General features: G+C 43.1%; 1 protein-coding gene across 2 annotated transcripts in view; it reads left to right on the forward strand.

Annotated features, from left to right (window-relative positions):
- AR (androgen receptor) overlaps positions 1 to 21,918 on the forward strand; it is a 246,983-nt gene that overhangs the window by 210,890 nt on the left and 14,175 nt on the right. For both annotated transcript variants that reach the window (XM_081178717.1, XM_081178718.1), the window contains exon 5: positions 20,696 to 20,840. In XM_081178717.1, coding sequence (XP_081034843.1) covers positions 20,696 to 20,840 — 145 coding nt within the window. The remainder of the gene's footprint in view (positions 1 to 20,695; positions 20,841 to 21,918) is intronic.

Genomic DNA, 21,918 nt, shown 5'->3' on the forward strand with positions numbered 1-21,918 from the left:
GAATTTATGTGTCTTAGTCTGCTACTCTGACCACTATGCCAGAAGGCTAGCATCGTCAATTGGGTGCTCTGGATGAGGTTGTACTCTATCAAAAGCTGCTGAGAGATCAATAAAGAATCACAAGGCCACCCTCCTCTTGTCTTTCTCTCAATAAAGGACATACAAAGCCAATTCAGTTCCACAACTGCACATAAACCCTAACTGAGTTGTCCTAAATGGATCAGGATAATCTGTTTCATCCAAATGTTTTTCAACAGCCGCATGGCAATCCTCTGCATCACTTTCACAAGAAAGTGACCAGACAGTAGTTGTCAGAAACCAATGGATCCACCGAGATAGGCTTCTTTAGGTCAAGTCACTGCTTCCTTCCATAAAGTTGGGATCACTACTTCCCACAAGGATTCACTGCCACATCCTGGTTCCACCCAGTCCTATCCCCTCAGCAGACTTCAATCATCCAAGAGGGAAAGGCACAGAGAACACATGGGTAGTCACTTCGTAAGTAACTTGCCCAAATGCCATCAAGATGCATCAACTGAAACTGATCAACTTTGCCATCAAAGTGCCTTGGAAACAAGTCGCAATGGGATTCTGAAGGGTCTAGAATTCCATTGAATGGAACATAGGAGCCAACTCCTAGGGGCCAAGACCCCTTTGGCCCCCCAATAAAATATTTGAGGGGGCCTGCCCCTCCCCCAAGTTGATGGGCATTGCCATTCAAATGATGTGTGTGCACTGAGTCATATAATAAGTTATATGGGATGTGGCTTACCTGCCCCCACAATGTTTTATGCAAGTTGGCACCCCTGACCTGAAGCAGAAGTCAATCAATCCTGGACATAAGAACACAAGAAGAACCTGCTGGATCAGGCCAGCAACCCACATAGTCCAGCATTTTGTTCTTACTGTAGCCAACCAGATGACTGTGAGAAATCTGCAAGCTGGACCCAAGCACAACAGCTCTCTCCCCTCCTGTGGCTTCCAGCAATTGGTATTCAGAAGCAACAATGCTTCCAGCCATGGAGGCAGAGTACATCCATCATGGCTAGTAGATAGCCTTATCCACTGTAAATTCATCCAATCCTCTTTTAGAGCCATCCAAGTTGGTGGCCACCATTGTCTCCTGCAATAGCAAGTTCCACAGTATGTCTAAGCACTACATAAAGAAGTTCTTTCTTTTGTCTGTCCTTAATTGTCCAACTTTCTAACTTCTGTGTTATGAGAAAGGGAGAAAAACTTTTCTGTAGCCAGTTTCTCTACGCCATGCATAATTTTATAAACACCTATCATATGAAAGAAACACATTTAAGGATGCAATGGATGCAAATGAATGGGCCTCCTCTTGAGCTTGCTTAGTATTCTTGCATGTGTACATGTAGAATTAGACATACCGTAATTCTGCAGTGCAAAAGTCACATGGGCTTTGAATTACACTGTTTGGTTACTAAAAGGCTCCATTTTGCTGCAAACCACTATGTTCTCATTAATAGAGCAAGCACTTAGATTCCATGATTGCTCAGGAAATATATTTGTTTCAAAATGGGAAAACTGATTCAAATCTATGATTTAAATTTGCATTTTCTTTGTCATTTAAATCATGGTTTAAACAGATGATTTAAATCACCGTTATTTAAATCAACCCATTCTGGTTTGCACTGATGGAGAAAATCAATTAGAATCATCTTCAGTATACGCCAAGTTCAGCTTCACCATGGCTTCATGTTAGAATAATCAAATTAGCCTTCCACATTCCCTTCTACTTCTTTACACACAGAAAGCAGTTTCCTGTAACATCTGAACTATCTTTCGTTCAAAGTATGATACTTTTATATCCTGGTCAGTTAACTAAATGTAGTAAAACAAACCCCAGTTTTCCAAGCTCTGACATCACAGGAAACTGTGGTTAGCTCAAAAGATGTTTTCAATCTTTTCTTTACATGTGTGGGGGGTATTGTGCTAGCAAGGATTGCATGTGCTCTCGTTTACAGAGACTGTCTGGTTCAAAGAGACCCTTAACAGTAGGCACATAGATCATCTGGTCACAGCAATCCTGACTATGGCAAGATTCTAGTTGTATATAAAGCATTAAAATTACAGTCATACCTCAGGTTACAGACACTTCAGGTTGCGTTTTTTTCGGGTTGTGGACACGCTGAAACCCGGAAGTACCAGAATGGGTTACTTCCGGGTTTCAGCAGTCGTGCATGCACAGAAGCTCTAAATCACGCTTTGCGCATGCGCAGAAGCACCGAATCGCAACCCGCGTGTGTGCAGACATGGCGCTGCAGGTTGCGAACGTTGCGGGTTGCGAACTGCCTCCCACACAGATCACGTTCGCAACCCAAGCATCCACTGTATTTCTAAGTTTTTGACCATACATATAAATAAGCAGTTTTATATCAGCTTGTGTCCTCTTTTTTAGTGATGTGGTTTCTCTTTTTTGTTAGTGAGGACATAGCCACCTCAGGGCAAGTCCAAGGCTCACTCCCATAATACTAACCCATGGTTTAGAGCTACATCAGAGCCAGTGATATAGCACAGCAGTCATGAAATAATCCTTTCCAAGCTCTAAGGCTGAATATTATCCATGGGGTGCCTACATGTTTATTTAAAAACGGGCTGAAGTATTGCCAACAAAAAAATTTCATTCACAGTGGGAGTACTGTTGGTTGTAAAAAAAAAAAATTAAAAAACCCTCTCACTGGGGGCCTCCCCTGACATGCTTCAATTTTTTTTGCATTTTGTCTGCAGTTGTTCACTGCCAGAATGATCCATTTGCCACAAGCATATGAATGTTTGGCAGCATTTCCCCAGAACCAGGGCAAGTACCCCCTTCTAAGGACAAAGTCAAGTGCTGTCCAGTTGCCCTGGGAGAGGGGTGTGTCTGCACATGATCTAGGATGTATTTCCTGTCCCATGAAATGAGCAAACATCCAGTTCTGTGGCACCCTCCACAGTAAGACTGTGAGGTTGCAGAGGCTGTTTTAATTAAGCCTTGTGCTAAAATTTTAATTTGATTTCAATAGATCACACTACATTTTTTAATACTGAGATTCAATGCAGGAAAAAGCCTCCAAGTGACTGTAGCAGGTGATGTTTCCAGCAACTGTTGCAGTCACCTGCCTAGAACCCCATCTCATAGAATAAAAAATTGAACCGAATCACAGAATTGTAGAGTTGGAAGGGACACAAAGAATCATCTAGTCCAACCCCAAGCAATGCAGGAATCTCACTTCTACAACCTGTGCACACCAACTCACCATCTCTAGAAGCACTGATGACTTCTTGGATGCTAGTAAGTTTGCCACTAGAGCCTTTGGGCTCAGACCCACCCCGCCACACATTTGCAACACCCACCACATATACCATCTTGTTTTTTGAGTTACAGGTTTTGCTCCATCGTACCCTTAACAACTTGATCACCATATTCCTGAGAAACCACCGTCTGTTGTTCTTATCCAATCACAATTGGTCAGGATATCTACCTGCACTCCATGTCCAGACAGGAAGGCCACTTGGAAACAAACTCTTGGTGGCTACCTCCCAGCTGTAGGACTCTCTCTTGCAAAGGGACTTGCCAAGAAATAAGAACCTAAAAAGAGTCCATCCAGCCAAGCACCCTCTCTACTACGGTGACCAGCAAGAGGCAGGGGTGTGAAGGTCAACAATCTGCTCTTGTTCCCCAAGAACTGGTTTCCAGAGGGATGACACCCCTAAACTTGGCTGTACTTAGCTACCATGAGGAACAGCACCTCCTCTCCTTGATTCTGGTTAATCCCTTTCCAAAGCCATCACCACCATTTGTGCTGCAAATTTCTGTGCATCCATTATTCATTGTGTGAAGCCTTCCATTTTCTTTGTCCTGAATCAGGAGGCCAATCAGTTCCACGGGGGGGGGGGGTGTCCATCAGTTCTGGTTAGATGAAATTCTGTCTGTCCACTTAATTTTGAAAAATGCAAGCTTTTGGTAAACCTCACCCATCTCCCTGTCCCCCATTTCTTCCTTTTTTGGGTGCTAAACCATGCCTTGTGTTCAATTTAGAGCTTGATGTGTTACTCTTTCTTTCTTTCTTTCTTTCTTTCTTTCTTTCTTTCTTTCTTTCTTTCTCTCTCTCTCTCTCTCTCTCTCTCTCTCTCTTTTAAAAATAGCAACTGCAGGAAGGTCTGATCAGGATCGGGACCATGGGGCAGGGTAGTTAATCCCTGCCCCATGCTCTCATACTCTCAAATCTAGCCCCCTACCTGAAGCTGCTGTTCAGCAGAGGAGGAACAACCACTGGTGACAAATAATAGCATTGGGGGAGGGGTTGCAATCTTCAGCAGCTCCCTCTACACATCCTAATTCTCCCCAGATCATCTACCCTGCTAAGAGCAGCCCTGGGTCTCCCTCCTTGCACCATCAAGTGGAGGGAGCAGCAGAGAAGGAGACCCTTTCCTGTGTGGCTGGTGGCCTGTTATCTAAGAATACCCAACAGCACTGTGTCTGAGGCCCTATCCTGGAAGCTCAAGTGGGTGATCTAGCTGATCTTTGGGGAAGGGAAAGGACCATATCTCAGTGGTTAAAGTGTTTGCCTTGCAAGCAGAAGGTCCTAGGTTCAATCCCTGATGGCATCTCCAGATAGGATTGGCTGTCACAGTCTTTGGACTCGGAGCCACACTACATCCCCTACATACAACTTGAAACCCTCACTGCTGCTTCCTGTGTGCATTCTCTTGTTTGGGTTTCTTCCAAGCTCACCCTTAGGAACCTGGCCACCCTACAAGGGCATGTCACTTTAGGGGATGAAATTTTTTGTAAATTTCTTTTTAAAATGTTTTGGGGTGAGAAGAATTCAAATATGCTATTTTTGTGATTGGACAATATTTTGCTTAGTCAATCTACATTTGATCAAAAAGCAGCACATGAACTGCTCTCAGGAAATCAAAGAATTTTAATTTTACCTTCAGAAAATGTCAGGTAAGGCTATAAAAAAAAATTATTTCTAGGCATAAAACATATCCTACTAGGCATACAGCATTACCTTGTAATCATAAAACAACATTAGAAAGTAATGACATCAGTTAATAAGAAATTTAAGCAACAAGTTTCATCAAGTCTTGCTTTCATTTGTTATTTGACATTATTCGCCAACTTGTTTCTTGACCTCTAATGTAGCCCTCATGTTTATCCTGTATATACACCCTACCTGATGCCACTGTGAGTTGTTCCACACACCTTTGTGTAGACTGGGCATGACAGAGCCACCATGGAAGTTGCATGGCTTCGTCAGTGAACTTCTTTACTTCCACTGTAAAGACCCCATCAGACCTCCCTGTCAGACCAGTCTTTCAGCTCCAACTGGGATGAAGCACTAGGGTGATGGAAGCTGTCTTCATCAGATATACAGAAAGATCTTCCAGAGTGTCATCATCTCCACCCCTCAAGTCAATGATCTTGATGAGTGCTCCTCACTGTCATCTGATCACAAGAGTGTCTGGATTATCAGCTTCCTGAATGCACACCATGCTGAGTGTTGGATGGGTGGCAAAACTATAACCTATAATCCACTATAACCTTTTTTTGCAGCCTTGCTGCAGCTGAAACAAGATGTGGCGTGGACCTTCCACCCAAGAGCGTTTTACTTTGATGTTGAACCAGCAGGGGTAGTACACACAAATGATGTGTTCCTCTATTAGTCTTAAGTTGCGGAGGGTTTTTCCTCCCAAGGCCGTGTTTTGAAACCCACATGCAACAAAGCCTCCTCGCTATTGTTAACTACCTTGAGTGACTCCCTGGACCAATTTCAAGAAGGGCCAGATCCACTGGAAGTTTTCCTGTCCTTAGGGCCTTACACCTCTGGCTTCTCTCCCTACCTCTAATTCTAGACTTAACTGCCTTGCTATGAATGAACGTTTGCTGCTGGTTGACAGGGTTGGGAAATTATTTTGCTCACAATTGTGACTGGGCTTTGCAGCGCAGAGTTTTCTGCTTCCTCATAGCAACACCGCTATTCTGCTTATACAGATGTATAATTTGATCCTAAATGTATTCCCATGACTTCTTTTGGATCTCTGGGTGGAGAAGGCATTGGGCCAGGTCCACATCAGGCATCACTCAAAGCGGGATTCCCTTAAATAGTATTGTGGATCTGGGTCTTATGACCACTCCATAGCTCACAGGGTGGGCATGCCTGACGCACACCGTGGTCACAGGATAAGGATTTCAGAAGAGCCCTACTGAATCAGGCCAAGGGCCTATCCAGTCCAGCATCCTCTTCTCACATTGGCCACCCAGATGCCAGCTCAGTCTACCCAGCCAGTGGATGTTCACTGTCTCTGTAACCAATGAACTGTACCCAATAAAGTCATGGCTTTTATGACTCCACCTTGACCCATTTGTAGTTCTTTCTCCCGCAAAACTACCCTGGGTTGCAAGGACTCCTAAAAAAAATATCTCAAAGGCTTTATCATTTTTCCCACACATAGGAGATTCTTCAGACTCTAGCTGGCTCTGGTTCCCCTTTTCCTAACATTACAATATCCATTAGAGATGGGACTGCCAGAAGTGTATATAATGTTGTAGAAATGTGCACTTACACAGGAATAACCAGATGCACAAATATAGGATGGGGGACACTTGGCTTGCGAGGAGTACATGCAAAAAGGTTCTCAGGGCCTTGGTAGATCACAAGCATAACATGGGTCAGCCGTGTGATGCAGCAGCCCAAAAGGTTAATGTGATTTTGGACTTCATGAACAGAATTCTAGATTCAGATCAAGGAAAGTCATAGGACTGCTCTGTGTTGCCTGGGTCAGATTCCACCTAGAGTCCTGTATCCAGTTCTGGGCACGCCTGTTGACAGAGGAAAATAGAAGCTGTACAGAAGAGAGCGACCAAGATGATTAAGAGTCTGAAAACCATGTTTTATGAGGGATGGTTGAGGAAGTTGGGTACCGTATTTTTCGCCCTATAGGACACACTTTTTCCCCTCCAAAAATGAAGGGGAAATGTGTGTGCGTCCTATGGGGCGAATGCAGGCTTTCGCTGAAGCCTGGAGAGCGAGGGGGGTCGGTGCGCACCGACCCCTCTCGCTCTCCAGGCTTCAGGAAGCTATCCGCTAGCCGTAGGAGACACAGCTCTCGCACGGCTAGCGGAGACCTTGCCTGCACCCAGAAGCTTGGGGCACTCTGAGCTCAGCACGCCCGAAGCTTTGGGCTTCACGCAGCGCTCCGCTAGCCATGGGAGAGCCGCGTGGCTCTCCCACGGCTAGCGGATAGCAGCCTGTTCTGGGGGCTGGGGTCGGGGGAAGCTTGAGCTTCCCCAGCCCCGCACCTGGGGGGGGATATAATTTTCCCCCCCTTTATTTCCCCCCAAAAAAACTAGGTGCGTCCTATGGGCCGGTGCCTCCTATGGGACGAAAAATACGGTATGTTTAGCTTGGAAAAGAGGAGAGTGGGGGGAGATAGGATAACCATCTTCAGATGTCTGAAGGGCTTTCTCATGGAAGATGGAAGAAGCCTGTTTTATCCTGCTCTGGAGAGTAGAACCTGAACAAATGGATTCAAGTTACAAGAATGGAGATTCTGACTAAACATCAGGAAGAACTTTCTGAGAGTAAGAGCCATTAGAGAGTGGAAAGAAATCCCTTAGAAGATAGTGGACTCTCATTTGGATGTTATTAAGCAGAGGTTGGATGGCCTTCTGTCAGGGATTCTTTAGCTGTTAATTTTGCATAGAAGGGCTTGGATAGGATGACCCGCAGGGTCCCTTACAACTCTACAGTTCTCTGATTCTGCAAAATACAATAACACCATCTGTTGGTGTGATGAAATTATATAAATACTGTGTATGTGATTTATAAATAGCAGATTTATATAATGCCATTGATTTATATTTACTCTGTTTCCTAATTCATCCCTAGTATGCCCTTTTCACTGTTGCTGCACACTGAGTTGACATTTTCACCAAACTATCTAAAATGACCCACAAATATATCTTTCCCATGTTAGTCACTCACTGCTAGTTCTGATTCTATCATAGTACATGTGAAATTAGGAAATGTTTGCTCCAGTGGGCATCATTTTCCACTTATTTACATTGAAACCCATTTGACATTTTGCAACCACCCACTTGAGCAGTGGCAGACCCTGGGGTCTCAAATATCAGCAGCACCCTGTACGACACCAGAATTCAGCACACACACACCACCTCTATACCATAGTTGTGGCACCCCTGAGGGTCTACACTATGGGTAGGCAAACTAAAACCCGTGGGCCAGATCTGGCCCAATCGCCTTCTAAATCCAGCCCGCGGACAGTCCAGGAAACAACGTGTTTTTACATGAGTAGAATTTGTCCTTTTATTTAAAATGCAGCTCTGGGTTATTTGTGGGGCCTTCCTGGTGTTTTTACATGAGTAGAATGTGTGCTTTTATTTAAAATGCATCTCTGGGTTATTTGTGGGACATAGGAATTCGTTCATATTTTTCCCCAAAAATATAGTCTTGCCCCCCCACAAGGTCTGAGAGACAGTGGACTGGCCCCCTGCTGAAAAAGTTTGCTGACCCCTGGTCTACACTCAGTGCAACCAAATCAATCACATTCCCCTAAATCCACCCCTGACTTGAGAGAGACTTTAGACCTCTTTGCACTCTGCATGGATGAATAATGGTGAATACTATACTTGACCATCACTCTGAACAACTCTGATTGTCACTCAGCCTTCCCAAATTTCTATCAACTCCAGCCAATATGACTAATGGCCAGGCATACTGAAAGTTTAGCCCAAAGGCTAAACTGGAAGGCACTGGATTTGGAAAGACTACTGTAGGTTATTTGTGAAAACATTAAAGTATGCCAGTCCCAATTAGAATGAATGGGGGACCCCACTTCTTATATCCCTCTTTTATGAAAACTGCCCCATTTATTTCCACTTTCTGCTTCCTGTCCTTCATCCCTTCAACCAACCATAAGTGCAACCATCTAATGTTGCTCAGGAGCCTCTGGTGACGAGATGCGTCAGAAGTCTTTTGAAGGCATTTTTAAAAATGAAAATAGCATGAGGAAGAGTGAAATGGGCACAATTTTTGCTCTCATGTACTTGCACATTTGTTCATTTGTGCAGCGAGTTCATTCGTTCATGCTGTGCATCACATCCAATAAACACACAAGACGTAACCGGCTGCACGTTTGAATAAATAAAGTATACTATTCATTGTATTAAATTGTAGATTTCAACAGAAGTAGCTCATAAAGTTCAATGAAAAAAGTAGAAGGCCCAGTGGATCAGTTCATTCTCTAATCTGTTCATGCATAAGGGCCATATATGTGTCTATTTCACCTGTCTGTTCATAGAGTCCAACAAGCCACACAAAAGGTTGTTACAGTTCCACAGAATTCTTTCACAGAGTCTAAGACAAGGATTTCCGGAATATTAGCCTTGTTTCGCCATCCTGGGCTTCATCAATAGTACAAACTCATATATGCTATCACAGGACAGGCACAAGCACAATATTGATTCGAGTAGCAGGTGTTGGCAATCAACAGATACAAAATTTCTTTCTTAAAGTGACCCATATGGCACAGCAGAAGTAAAACAAACTTAATCCACACTCAGATGTTATACATATAAACATTAATTCAACTCATACAAAAATGTAATCAAATTTCATATCTAAAGTAATAGCAATTCACAGATACAAAATTTATTTTTCACAGTAAAACAACTGAAACTTGAGTATCAGACCTGCCCTGTCTGTCAATCAAACTTACTTTACATTCCTCTTTCTAGGTACAACAAAGATAGTATTTATATCTTCCTTTTTTCTCCCAGTTCAGTCAAGTACACCCCTTGGTCTTGACTGAGACCCCAATCCACTGGAGCAGGATAGTCATTGTCTTTGAGATGACTTCCAGTCTGGCACTCCGGAGGCATGATGCCAGGGTTTATCACCCAGGTAGTGTGGTCATTAGGTGTGTGGTCCTACTCTTCAGGGATTGTGGCTGACCTTACCTATAGATCAAGCCCCTCCTCTGGTAGCCCTCCCTTCCCTGAGTAAGACAACATTGAATTGATGAAAATCTACCACAATATTCATTTTATATGAATTGTTTAAGATACATCCCCCCCACCCCAGATTCTGGTAACAGTATCTATTAACAGCATTTCCCAACAGTAGGGTGAAATACTACTTAAAGGTAAAAGGACCCCTGCCCGTTAGGTCCAGTTGCGGATGACTCTGGAGCTGCGGTGCTCATCTTGCTTTATTGGCTGTGGGAGCCGGCGTACAGTTTCTGGGTCATGTGGCCAGCATGACTAAGCCGACCCTGGCGAACCAGAGCAGTGCATGGAAATGTCGTTTACCTTCCCGCCGGAGCAGTACCTATTTATCTACTTTCACTTCATGCTTTTGAACTGCTAGGTTGGCAGGAGCAGGGACTGAGCAACAGGAGCTCACCCCGTTGCGGGGATTCAAACCGCCAGCCTTCTGATTAGCAAGCCCTAGGCTCTGTGGTTTAACCCACAGCACCACCCACATGAAATACTACTTAGATGTGCCAATTAGATGTTTACTGAGAAATAAGTTGTGCTGGGGGTTGGTGTTAGCTTGCTGGGGATTGTATCTGTAGCATCTTCAACCTGAGGGCTGAAAAGGTCGGTGGGAGAAGCTGCAGGGGAAAATGTTGAATGGAATCATAGAATTGTAGAGTTGGAAGGGTCCCCCAAGGGATCTAGTCCAACCCCCTGCATTACAGGAATTACAGCTAAAGAATATAAGACTGGTGGCTACACAATCTCTGCTTAGAAACCTTCATTGAAGGGAGAGTCTACCACTTTGCAAGGGAGTCTGTTCCACTGTTGAGCAGCTCTTAGTGTCAGGAAGTTCTTCCTGATGTTTAGTCAGAATCTTCTTTCTCGTAACTTGAATCCGTTAGTTTGGTGTGTGTGTTTTTTTTAAAAAAATGATATTTATTAAAAGTTTAACAATTACAGAAAAAAGAAAACAACACAAAATTTAACAAGACATACATTACAATACATAAAAAGGAAACCATAAAAAACAATACAACAATATAACAAAAAAGAAGAATAATACTAAAAATCCAATATTCCATATCTTTATCTTTCATTTACTTGTTTCATCGACCTCCTCACACCTCCCTTTTTGTATTCTAGTTCAATTAATTGTTTCAGCAAATTTTTTCCATCTTTCTCAATTTTTGTTCTATAATTTATCTTAACAGTCTAACCTATTTATTAACTCAGCAAATCCTTTCGATCTTTAACTGTATTCTGTCATTAAATTACCTTAATTTATTTTAACCTTATCTTACCATAAAAAGCCTTAAAACTTAAAACTTAATACTTATTTATACATAACTCCTTATATCATTTCTACTAAAGCCAAGTAGTTTCATTCCAACATTTTTCCTAACACTCATTAATTTTACACTAATTCTCAAAATGAATTTTTAAAAACTTTCTTCCAATCTTCATCCAGCGTCTCTTCTTCCTGGTCTCGGGTTGTGTCAGTCCTTTCTATCCATTCCATCTAGTCCATCAACCTGGTGATCTTCTGTCCGAAGCTCTTAAGTCTTTTCCATGTCCCTTCTGCAGATCTTCTTCTTGTTTATACCTGCACTTTACTTTGTCTTTTGCTGGTCTTATTCTTAATTTCCTTCCTTTCTCATTGAGGTCTCGGGGAGACTCCAACCCAACCATGTCTCCATCCCCCCTCGGCAGGTCAGCCCATTCTCCATAGTCAGCACTGTAATCCAAAAAGTATTTGTAGGCATGTTTCAAAGTCCCTCCAAAGTTAAGAACCCCCACAACTCCAGACTCCCCCTGGCCCAAAACCATATCCCCAAAGCCGAGACATCCCTGCATAGGGGGGTCCATCCAACTTCCCATCTCCAAACCAAACAGTACTCCATCTCTCCAAATCTGACTTTCTCCAGATTCAAAGACAGCAGCTTATGTTCCAACAAGGCCTCGGGTCTCTCCATTTGTGTTACTTGAGGTTCAACAACAACCTCCTCCATTATCTTCTGCACTTGCCCTGTCAAAGCTGATTCCTGGGTTGGTTCCTGAGTGGTTTCTATATGAGTATTCACTGTTTGTCCAAAATTACTGACTGCAACAGTCATCAAATCCTTCTTCTCATGCAGCTGCTCCAACAAAGCACTTGTCTTGCAAAAAGCAAGCACCAAAACTTCTAAGCACATTCTTATCCAAGGTCAAAGTCTGGTCTCACGATCCTTAATCTCCACAGCTGTGGAAGTCCCCAAATCGACTCCAGCAACAGTTTAACAAGCTCCCTCTAGAGGAGACAATTTCTATTTGTATCCATCTTTTGAAAGCAGGTCCAGCAAGAAGAAGAAAAAAATTACTTTCGTTTTTCAAATATTTTGTTTCTTTTAAATGCAAAAGGCAACATTGGAATCCATATGTTTCTCTTTTTTAACTATCTGTCAAAAGACGTTTCATTCACAGTCGATGAACTTCCCCAAAACGTCTGTCTCTGACACCCCGTTCCCAGGTTCGAGACAGTGGAAATTTATCTTTCTTTACTCTCTCTCTCCTGCAGGTTTAAACAATCTAAGATTTCCCCCCCCCCCTGCTTCCAAGAGGGGTTTTGGTAATTTTAACTGAAGGAAATTTGGTCCTTTATATACGACTTTCCAGACTTTAGCTTGCAAAATTTTTGCTTCAGTCTATTTACAAAAGCGGAAGGCGGACTTCCTGTTTAGAACCTTCCCGCTTCGGTGCCAAATTAAAATGTTTCGTAGTCCAATTTTCCGTCCTACTCACGGGTAGTTGTTTAGAGTCCAATTGTCCACAGGAAAAAGTCAGCGCTCTCCGGCAACGGCTGTGCGGCTTCACTCCGTAAAAGTAGCAGTCGATTCAAAACACCGCGCCACTCACCCCACTTCACTTCGGATCCCCTAAAACGGGTTTCCCCGCGAGTAGGGGAGGCACTCTTGGTGTCAGCTGAATCCCACATTCACAGGCTTCCTCCGCCTGGGATTTTTGAAGGGTCTCCGCCTTCGCGGTGGCGGCAAGACCCGATTTTCAAGGAGCGGGTTCCTCTCGGTCAGAGGAACTCCGCCATTGCCGATGGCGCTAACCCGGAAGTCCTGTTCGTTTGGTTCCTACCCTCCACAGCAGGGAAAAAACAAGCTTGCTCCATCTTCCATAGGGCAGCCAGCCCTTCAGATAAGGGCAATCCATTCCAGCCAAACCAGGAATGCAAAGTCCTTCCTTTATTCTGGGTGTTCCTGAATTCAGTAATCTTTGGAGTTTACTACTGCTCATGATCAGATGGATTTGGTGCCTTATGTACAAATTAACATGCTGTTTGATATATGGAGCTAATATAGAGACTAAGGGAGTAATCTGGAAGTCTCCTGTGCAAATCTCACTTCTGCTCTTAACTCTTTCAGTCAGGCTTCGCTCTCCCTCTCTTAACCTCAGACAGACAGACAGACAGACACACACACACACACACACACACACACACCTCTGTGTTATAGAGATGTTAATGCTTGCCTACCTCACAGAGATGTTGTAAGGATGGCATTATGATAGCTCAGATTAAGCACCTTGAATGCTCTAAACCACTATATAAATCAGGGGTCAGCAAACCTTTTCAGCAGGGGGCCAGTCCACTGTCCCTCAGACCTTGTGGGGGGGGCAGACTATATTTTGGGGGAAAATAATGAACGAATTCCTATGCCCCACAGATAACCCAGAGACGCATTTTAAATAAAAGCACACATTCTACTCATGTAAAAACATGCTGATTTCTGGACCGACCGCAGGCCGGATTTAGAAATCGATTGGGTCGGATCCGGCCCCCGGGCCTTAGTTTGCCTACCCATGATATAAATGGCAAGTATTATGTTATGTGTCTGTGTGGTGGACTGGTTAGAGTGTCTGGGACATGAGATAAACCAGGGTTCAAATCCCTACTTAGCCATGAAGCGCCTTGGATGTGGCCTTAGATGCCAGTCACTTCCTCTCAGCCCAACCTACCTCACTGGGTTGTTATGAGGACAAAATGGGAAGGAGGAGAACTATGTATACCACCTTGAGCTGCTTGGGGGGCAAAGTGCTGTATAAATGCAAGAAATCAAACCAATTGCAACAAGTGGTTTTATCATTCGAGGAGTTAGTTTGCAGACAGCCTAACGGGAAACACCAAGATGATCCAGCATGTAGAGTGTTACCCATTGCCAGAATGCTTTGCCTCAGATGTGGACATCATTGCTACAGAAGATCCCAGGAAAGAATGTTCCTGGTAGCTGCCCAGCAATTGCTTGAAAGAAACCCTTGAAATTCTATATGACGAAGATTAGGCTATCAAAATCAAGGCAGTCAGAAGACAAGATATTTTGTGCACTGGGATTTATAGCTGCTGGGTTGTGGGAACACACTGTGCACTATAGGAAATGGCAAAGAAGGAAGGTATTGTTTGCTGACTGGCCTGTCAGATGTTAAAAAGTATATTCTGCGTTATCACATGCAGCTTGACATGCATGGCCTTTTAAATGGCAAGGCTATTTAAAGTTTATTGCAGGGCACCTCAGCTGAATGATACTGTTTGTTTCACATTCTTTGCAGCCCCCAGAAAAAAATGCTTCTTTGTGGTCTGTGGAACACTTGTGTACAGAAATGTGCGTACATGTGCACATCGTCAAAACATTATTGCATTGCTTAAGACTTTAAACCAGTGTGGTTCCCCATCTTTTCTGCCACCCTCTTGGTTCCATAAACTCATGCCCAGCATTCCCTAATCTATTCCATTAAAAATTTTATTTAGAAGAACAGTTTGCATGACCCACTAAGGAAGATTATAACACAATAAAATTCAAAACAGTTAATTCACATTTATTTGAAAAGTAAACATAAGCAAAAATAAATAAATACATGTTCTGATCTAATCTTGTAGTAAAATAAATGCAGCCAAAGAATATTGCATGAAAAATACTTTTACACATAAGGATGAAGGAGATTTATTGCATAAAATATTTATATATAACTACTTTCCAGACATGTCACATCCTTCACCTACCACAGATGTACAGTAACTCATTTATAAGGAAATAAATTATTACCAATAATTGACTATGTTGTGACACCTCAGAATTGTAAATGCAAACAAACACAACCAAAGAAGATAGCTCTGAAAGTGATAAAAGCAGCAAAGCTTTAAAAATGAAGCAAGGAAGGTGTTTCGCCCTTGCCTGTAGCCTGCTCAATCATAAATACAGTGGTACCTTGGGTTACATACACTTCAGGTTACAGATGCTTCAGGTTACAGACTCTGCTAACACAGACATAGTACCTCGGTTTAAGAACTTTGCTTCAGGATGAGAACAGAAATCGTGCAGTGGCGGCAGGCCCCATTAGCTAAAGTGGTACTTTAGGTTAAGAATGGACTTCCAGAACAAATTAAGTTCTTAACCCAAGGTACCACTGTACAAGATCAGCATGCTCAGAGGGGTTTACCTCCAGAGCTCCGCTGCTGCACCGTTACTTCTTAGTGGGGACACTAATTCCACTCCTCTGGGGGCGCTACCACCCACTTTGGGAACCACTGTTCCAAATGTACATTGGAGCTTAGAATTGTAGAGTTGGAAGGGACCCCGAGGGTCATTTAATCCAACCCTGTGCAATGCAGGAATCTCAACTGCAGGTGCTTAAATTGAGCAGCTTAAGTTATGAAATAAAATACTTCAACGTGCATATAAAGAAAGTTGGCTAAAGAGTTGACAGAAGAAGTTTAAATCTAGAATGAGGAGAGCTACAACTACTAAGGCAATAGCTAGTGAAATTATGCTGGGGGGGGGCTTTTGAGCTTCAGATGTGCATGTGACTTATTTCAGTCTAGGTAAACGTCAAGTGGCATAATCCTCAGCCGCCTTTCCACTTGAGCAAAGCAAAGCAAAGTTTGCAGCTTGCTTAGCCAGGACATATTGAAGGATTCTTGACATAAGGTGGCCTACTCAATGCGTTGAATAAGATTCACGCATATGTTGAAGTCTGGAGAAATCTGCTCAAAATAGTCTATTATGTGTATTGTGCGCCTTGCTGGATTCTGCAATATAAATAGAAAATTAACATGTGTAATACTAATAATAGTAGACACAACTAATAGAACTATGCGCTTCAAGCTGCTTAGCCTGCTATGCTTCCTCTGAATTCTTTCTCTCCTACCAGATTACCTATATGAATCTATGTATACATTCATATAGGACTGGCCCACACATGAGGCAACCACCTCAGACAGCAGGATCTACAGCAGCAGCAGGTGTTGCCTGTAAGGAATGCATTGCCTGCTGCTGAGGTAGCAGCAACGACTGTGCCATGTTCCTTGGAGGCAAGATCTGCCTCCTCCTTGACAGCAGCCGCCTCTAAGCTGCCTTTTGGTGAATAGGAGGCACTGCTAGTCTTCTCCTTCCAACCCTAGGGAAGAAATGGTGGGGACTGCCCTCTAGGGTCTTTTGTGCTCTGCACCTGCCTGGCATGATTCAGAGCAGGCCCCTTCCCACCACACACAACCAGGAGTGTCAACTTGAACATAATCAGTCACAAGATGCAATGCATGCACACCATTTGAATGGCATTGCCCATTAACTTTGGAGGGCCCGGCCCCCTCAAATATTTTATTGGGAGAACTGAAGGTACCACAGCCCCTAAGAGTTGGCTCATATGCACACAGTGGCCTTTGATTCCTACTTCAACCATTGTGTATGGTTGATTTGATTTCTCCCCACTTAGTTCCCAATGTAGATCTTCACTGATCCCGTTTTCCCTGGCAGGGAGGGGCACCATATTGTGGTTTGTCTCAGGTGCCAAAATCTCATGAGCCAACCCTATATGTATGTATGTGTCAAGGAGGGGGTCACTTTCCCAAGTCCTCCCTCCAAGCTACTCATCAGTAACACGCAGGCACCAAACGGGTTACCAGGCTTTATTGGCTTCTTCTCTGGCACTAGCTACAGGACATCAAACAGCTAGTCTAAAACACAGCATGTTCTCTCCCTCACCCGGCAGGGTGGGTTTGATTTAAATCAAATCGATTTAAATCACAATTTAAATCACTAGTCAACAAGACATGATTTAAATCATTTTTTAAAGAAAGACTCATTCTTGCTGGTATAATCTTAATATTTACAACCAGATGAAGTTTTTATTTTTGGAATTATAAATTTTCAGAGTAGTTTCTACAGATATATCAAAAATTACTGATTTGGTTATACTATTAGAAATACATAGACCGATAATTATGAAATTATTGTGAGGTTTAATAACTTAACTGTTTATATTTGGACAACTTTTCTGCTGTACTTTATTGGAAGGAGAAAAATAAGAATTTCCTTAATAACAATTTAAACAATTTATTTAACTAAAACAATAACATTATAGCATATCTATCCATGTTTGTTAACTGATGTGGTTAAACAATTAAAAACAAAACTTAGACTGAGTTTTAGCATGCATTATAGGTTTTCTCCTCCAGGGAGAGAATACTGTGATAAATCTCAGGCTATACACACAAATGTACAGTGGTACCTCGGGTTACATACGCTTCAGGTTACAGACTCCGCTAACCCAGAAATAGTGCTTCAGGTTAAGAACTTTGCTTCAGGATGAGAACAGAAATCGTGCTCCAGCGGCGCAGCAGCAGGAGGAGGCCCCATTAGCTAAAGTGGTGCTTCAGGTTAAGAACAGTTTCAGGTTACGTACGGACCTCCGGAACGAATTAAGTACTTAACCCGAGGTACCACTGTAATGGAATCCCAGAGGGGCTATGTCTTTCAGCAGCCCTGGCTTTGGAGAGGCTGGCTTTCCTTTTTCTAGAGGGGGTGGAGAGAGATACAGTTGGTAGGCCTAGGCTGGAACAGGCTTGCAGAAAGAACCGACTGAAGAGAAACAGGCTGGTAGAAACCTGGAAAAGGGGAACCAAGGACTGGAACGAAGAACTTCAGGGATTCCTGCTGCAGGACTGAAGTTCCAGGTAGAGACTTTATTGTTTGGACAATGTCAAACAAGCCCTGGGAAGAAGGGCTGGAACCAGTGAACTCTTATTAGTTGTCTGGCAAGCACTTCAAAGTCTTGCCAAGGACTTACAGCCCAGTTACTATTTCCACCACCACCCCTTTGGATTTGCTTCTACATTCAGGTGCCTATTCTGTAAAGTGTTAGTGCAGTTGTTGGAACTCAGTGGGATTGGGAAGAGTTTGCCAGCCCTGAAGTGCCGTCAGCACTTGCCTCAAGTCTGAGTTGCACAGACATGCAACTGACTTGCACAATTATTACACAAAGATCCCAAGACTTGTGGAGTATTCTGCTCACAAGCTTGCACTTTCATTTTCACTGCTTCACACTTAGCTACTTGTGCAGATCTATCCCACTCCAAACAATCTATTCATTGAACCTCTTGGAACTTAGCATTTAAGAGGTAAGAGGTTGATTCGGTGTATATAAATTTGCAAAAGAACAATGGGATTAAGGTTTTTTCCTCAACTCTGTATGTTTATTTTATAACATTTTTCCTGTAAAGAAAAGGCATGTTATCTCTGCAGACACAAAATTACACTTTTGAGAACTGCAAAAAGAAGCATCTGTGATCATATCTTCTTGTTAGAAAAACTGCACCAAATAATGTTACAGAAACCTCTGGAAGAGCATGACATTGAATGGATTAATGGAATTCATTTACCAAAAAAATTTAACATTGCATATAAAGCCTCATGCTACATAATTAAAAACAAATCCTTATTCTGGTGAGCGGGAGGTGCCGCTATAGATTGTTCACTTGGTCTCTCTCCCTCCTCCCACAGAGCTTCCCCAGACTGCACCACATGCACTTGTGCTGTTCTCGAGACGCAACCTGTCCACCATTCTCTGTCTTGTAGCAAGCTACAGTCTTTCTTAAGCTGCCCTGGCTGTTTGCAAAAGAAACACAGGCCACTCTGAGACGAAACTCTGAAACTTTACCGCCTAGGGGTTTTCCTGTTATTATCAAAGTCACTGTTTTCCCACTCCACCCCTTCGTAAGTTGACTTTCCAGAACTTTGCCGGTGATTCAGTTTCATGTTTTTCACCAGTACCACAGCATCTTTGGCAGTTTTAGGGTTCCGGTACTCGAAGATTTTCAGGCAGTACACAATAAAATTGTTCTAAAAGTACTAGTTATTTCAAATCATTAAAAGTACTTACTCCAGCAGCCCCAAGCCAATGTGCCATGTCCGAGTCAGTGTATTCACAGCAACAAGAATATAAATTTGCGTCCCACCCTTATCCACTTTGAAAAAGCTTGACAGTAGGTCTTCGCTGACACAGCAAATTGTTGCAAAGCTAAAGTTTTAAACTTATCATAAATTCAAATATCTTTAATACGGTCAATGACCAACAAGCAATTTATAAAATAAAATATGGCAATATAAGTACTATTGTACTACAGATAACAGTGGAGATATGGCCAAATCACAAGATTGGTATTTATGTTTATGACCAGGTTTCGACTTTTAAGGTTTTGAGGATTCAATTCAAATGTCACTACTGTTTATTATCGTTCCTTCGATGTTTGCAATTTGAACTCCGTTGCTGTCATCTTTGCTCGTCTTATTCATAGTTATTAAAACTGAATGGTGACAGCTTTCCCATTACATCTGCCAATTTACCAGTTAACGAGGAGCGCAGAATTCTCATCCAGTGGCTCACGGGAACAAAGTCTTCACATGTAGCTTCAAAGAGTGCAAAATATGCGACTAAATCCTGTCCTTCAGTATATGGGGGAAACATACACTTGTCCCAATAAACAGAATTACCGCCCCACCCCCGAAAGATCTTTCTGGAGAGTAGTTTCTCTCACTCCAAACCATAGCTGTCAACTTTTCCCTTTTCTTGTGAGGAATTCTATTCCGAATAAGGGAATTTCCCTTAAAAAAAGAGAAATGTTGACAGCTGTGCTCTGAACCACTCTAGGTCTCGACACCCCACCATATTCCTTCTTTACGTCTCCACCCATCGCGTCCATTATCTAGCTGGCTCCTTTCCCACTTCTCACCAAACAGGCAAGCACACTCTTCTGCCATTTTCCCTGCAACTGATGAACACTTTCCACCATCTAAACAGTCACTTGCCATTCACAATCAAGGTGCTGAAGCTCCAAAACTCCTGTTGGAGTCCTCCGCTATGACACCATGTCAATGAGGGAGTGGTTTTCCTGAGTCCTCCCCCCAAGTTACTAACCAATCACACGAAGGCACCAAACTGATTACCAGGCTTTATTGGCTTCTTCTCTGGCACCAGATACAGGAAATCAAGCAGCAAGTCTAAAACACAGCATGTTCTCTCCCTCCCTCAGCAGGTGAACTCGAATATTTGTAGGGGCTGGGGAATGCTGGCAACCAGCCAACCCCATCATATGCTCCCACTTTTGGGACTAATTGTTACCACCTGCCTGAGGGGTCCCACCAAACAATACTTGCTCACAGGATCACTACTTCATGACAGTATGCATGTGCACATCTGTATGTATCGAAATATAATCTTACAAATGGGCTGCTGGAGTTTAAATTATTAGCAGCATTGACAAGTTACTCTCATCTGGAGATGCTGACAGTGCTTTCTTAAGAAAGAATAGTAGCAAGCTTTGCATCCAGCCTGACAGCATTTCTCAGGTGTGCCTCTTTTCTTCCACAGGGTTCCGCAACTTGCATGTGGATGACCAAATGGCGATCATTCAGTATTCCTGGATGGGCCTCATGATTTTTGCAATGGGATGGAGATCATTCACCAACGTGAACTCTCGGATGCTCTACTTCGCCCCAGACTTGGTCTTCAATGAGTAAGTGCTATGAGGGAGCGAGGAAAACTTCCCTACCCCACTTCCTCCATGTCATGCATCATTTTATAAACTTCTATCACGCTGCCTCTTACTTGCCTTTTCCCTAAACTAAAAAGTCCCAAACACTGCAACCTTTCCTCACAAGGGAGCCACTTCATCCACTTCATCATTTTGGTTGCCCTCTTCTGAACCTTTTTCAGCTCTACAATACCCTCTTTGAGGTGAGGCCACCTGAGATCCCATTACAAAACCAGCAAAGACCTGATGGTTTTATGTTGTGAACTGCCTTAAGATCTATGGTGTAGGGTAGAATGGAAATTTAATAGAGAAATAAAAGTTGACCAAACCCATCAGGATGCGTTAATGAACCAAACTAAAAATAGCATATGTATTACACTTATTTGGTGGCGGGGTACAGAGAGCAGGCCTTGTTCTGGGTCTCCAGGGATGTTTCTGAGCAACATGACATTAATTCCTTCATTGGAGGTTTTTAAGTAGGGGTTAGGCTGCCATCTGTCAGGGATGCTTTAGTTGTGATTCCTGTGTGTAATTGAACTAGAACCTTGAGGTCCCTTCCAGTTCTATGATTTTTGCGACTCCGTCTCTCATGCTCACTTGCCTCGACCATTGCAGCCCCAGCCCCACCCCCGGTTCCATCTTTGGGATCTGCATGCTTGGAATATTCCCTTGTGGAATCTTCCAGCAGACCGTGTCCCTTCATCTGTCATCTCATGAGCAGTCCTAGGACAGTACATGGAGCCCTTTGAGAGATAGAATGAGGCTTGTGCAAAGCCACTCATAAAAGTGGGTTACACCTTATAAACAGCATAGCTGACTGTGTACGGACTGTGGCACCAATCCTGTGTGAATAATGTCCAAGCAATTGATTTAGGAGACCATAAATCTTTACGTCTCCCTGCAACCAAATACTGAGAGTGGTGAGTACTTTTCCCAGAAGTCTGCTTCTGCTACCTTCTCTGAAACACAAGATTCTTTTTTTGGATTAGTGATACATACCTGCGTACATAACTTTATTTATGCCACCGCGCTCAACGCAGCTTACAACATGAAAAAACCC

The sequence above is a fragment of the Podarcis bocagei genome, assembly GCF_964188305.1.
Source record: "Podarcis bocagei genome assembly, chromosome: Z".
Taxonomy (NCBI): Eukaryota; Metazoa; Chordata; class Lepidosauria; order Squamata; family Lacertidae; genus Podarcis; species Podarcis bocagei.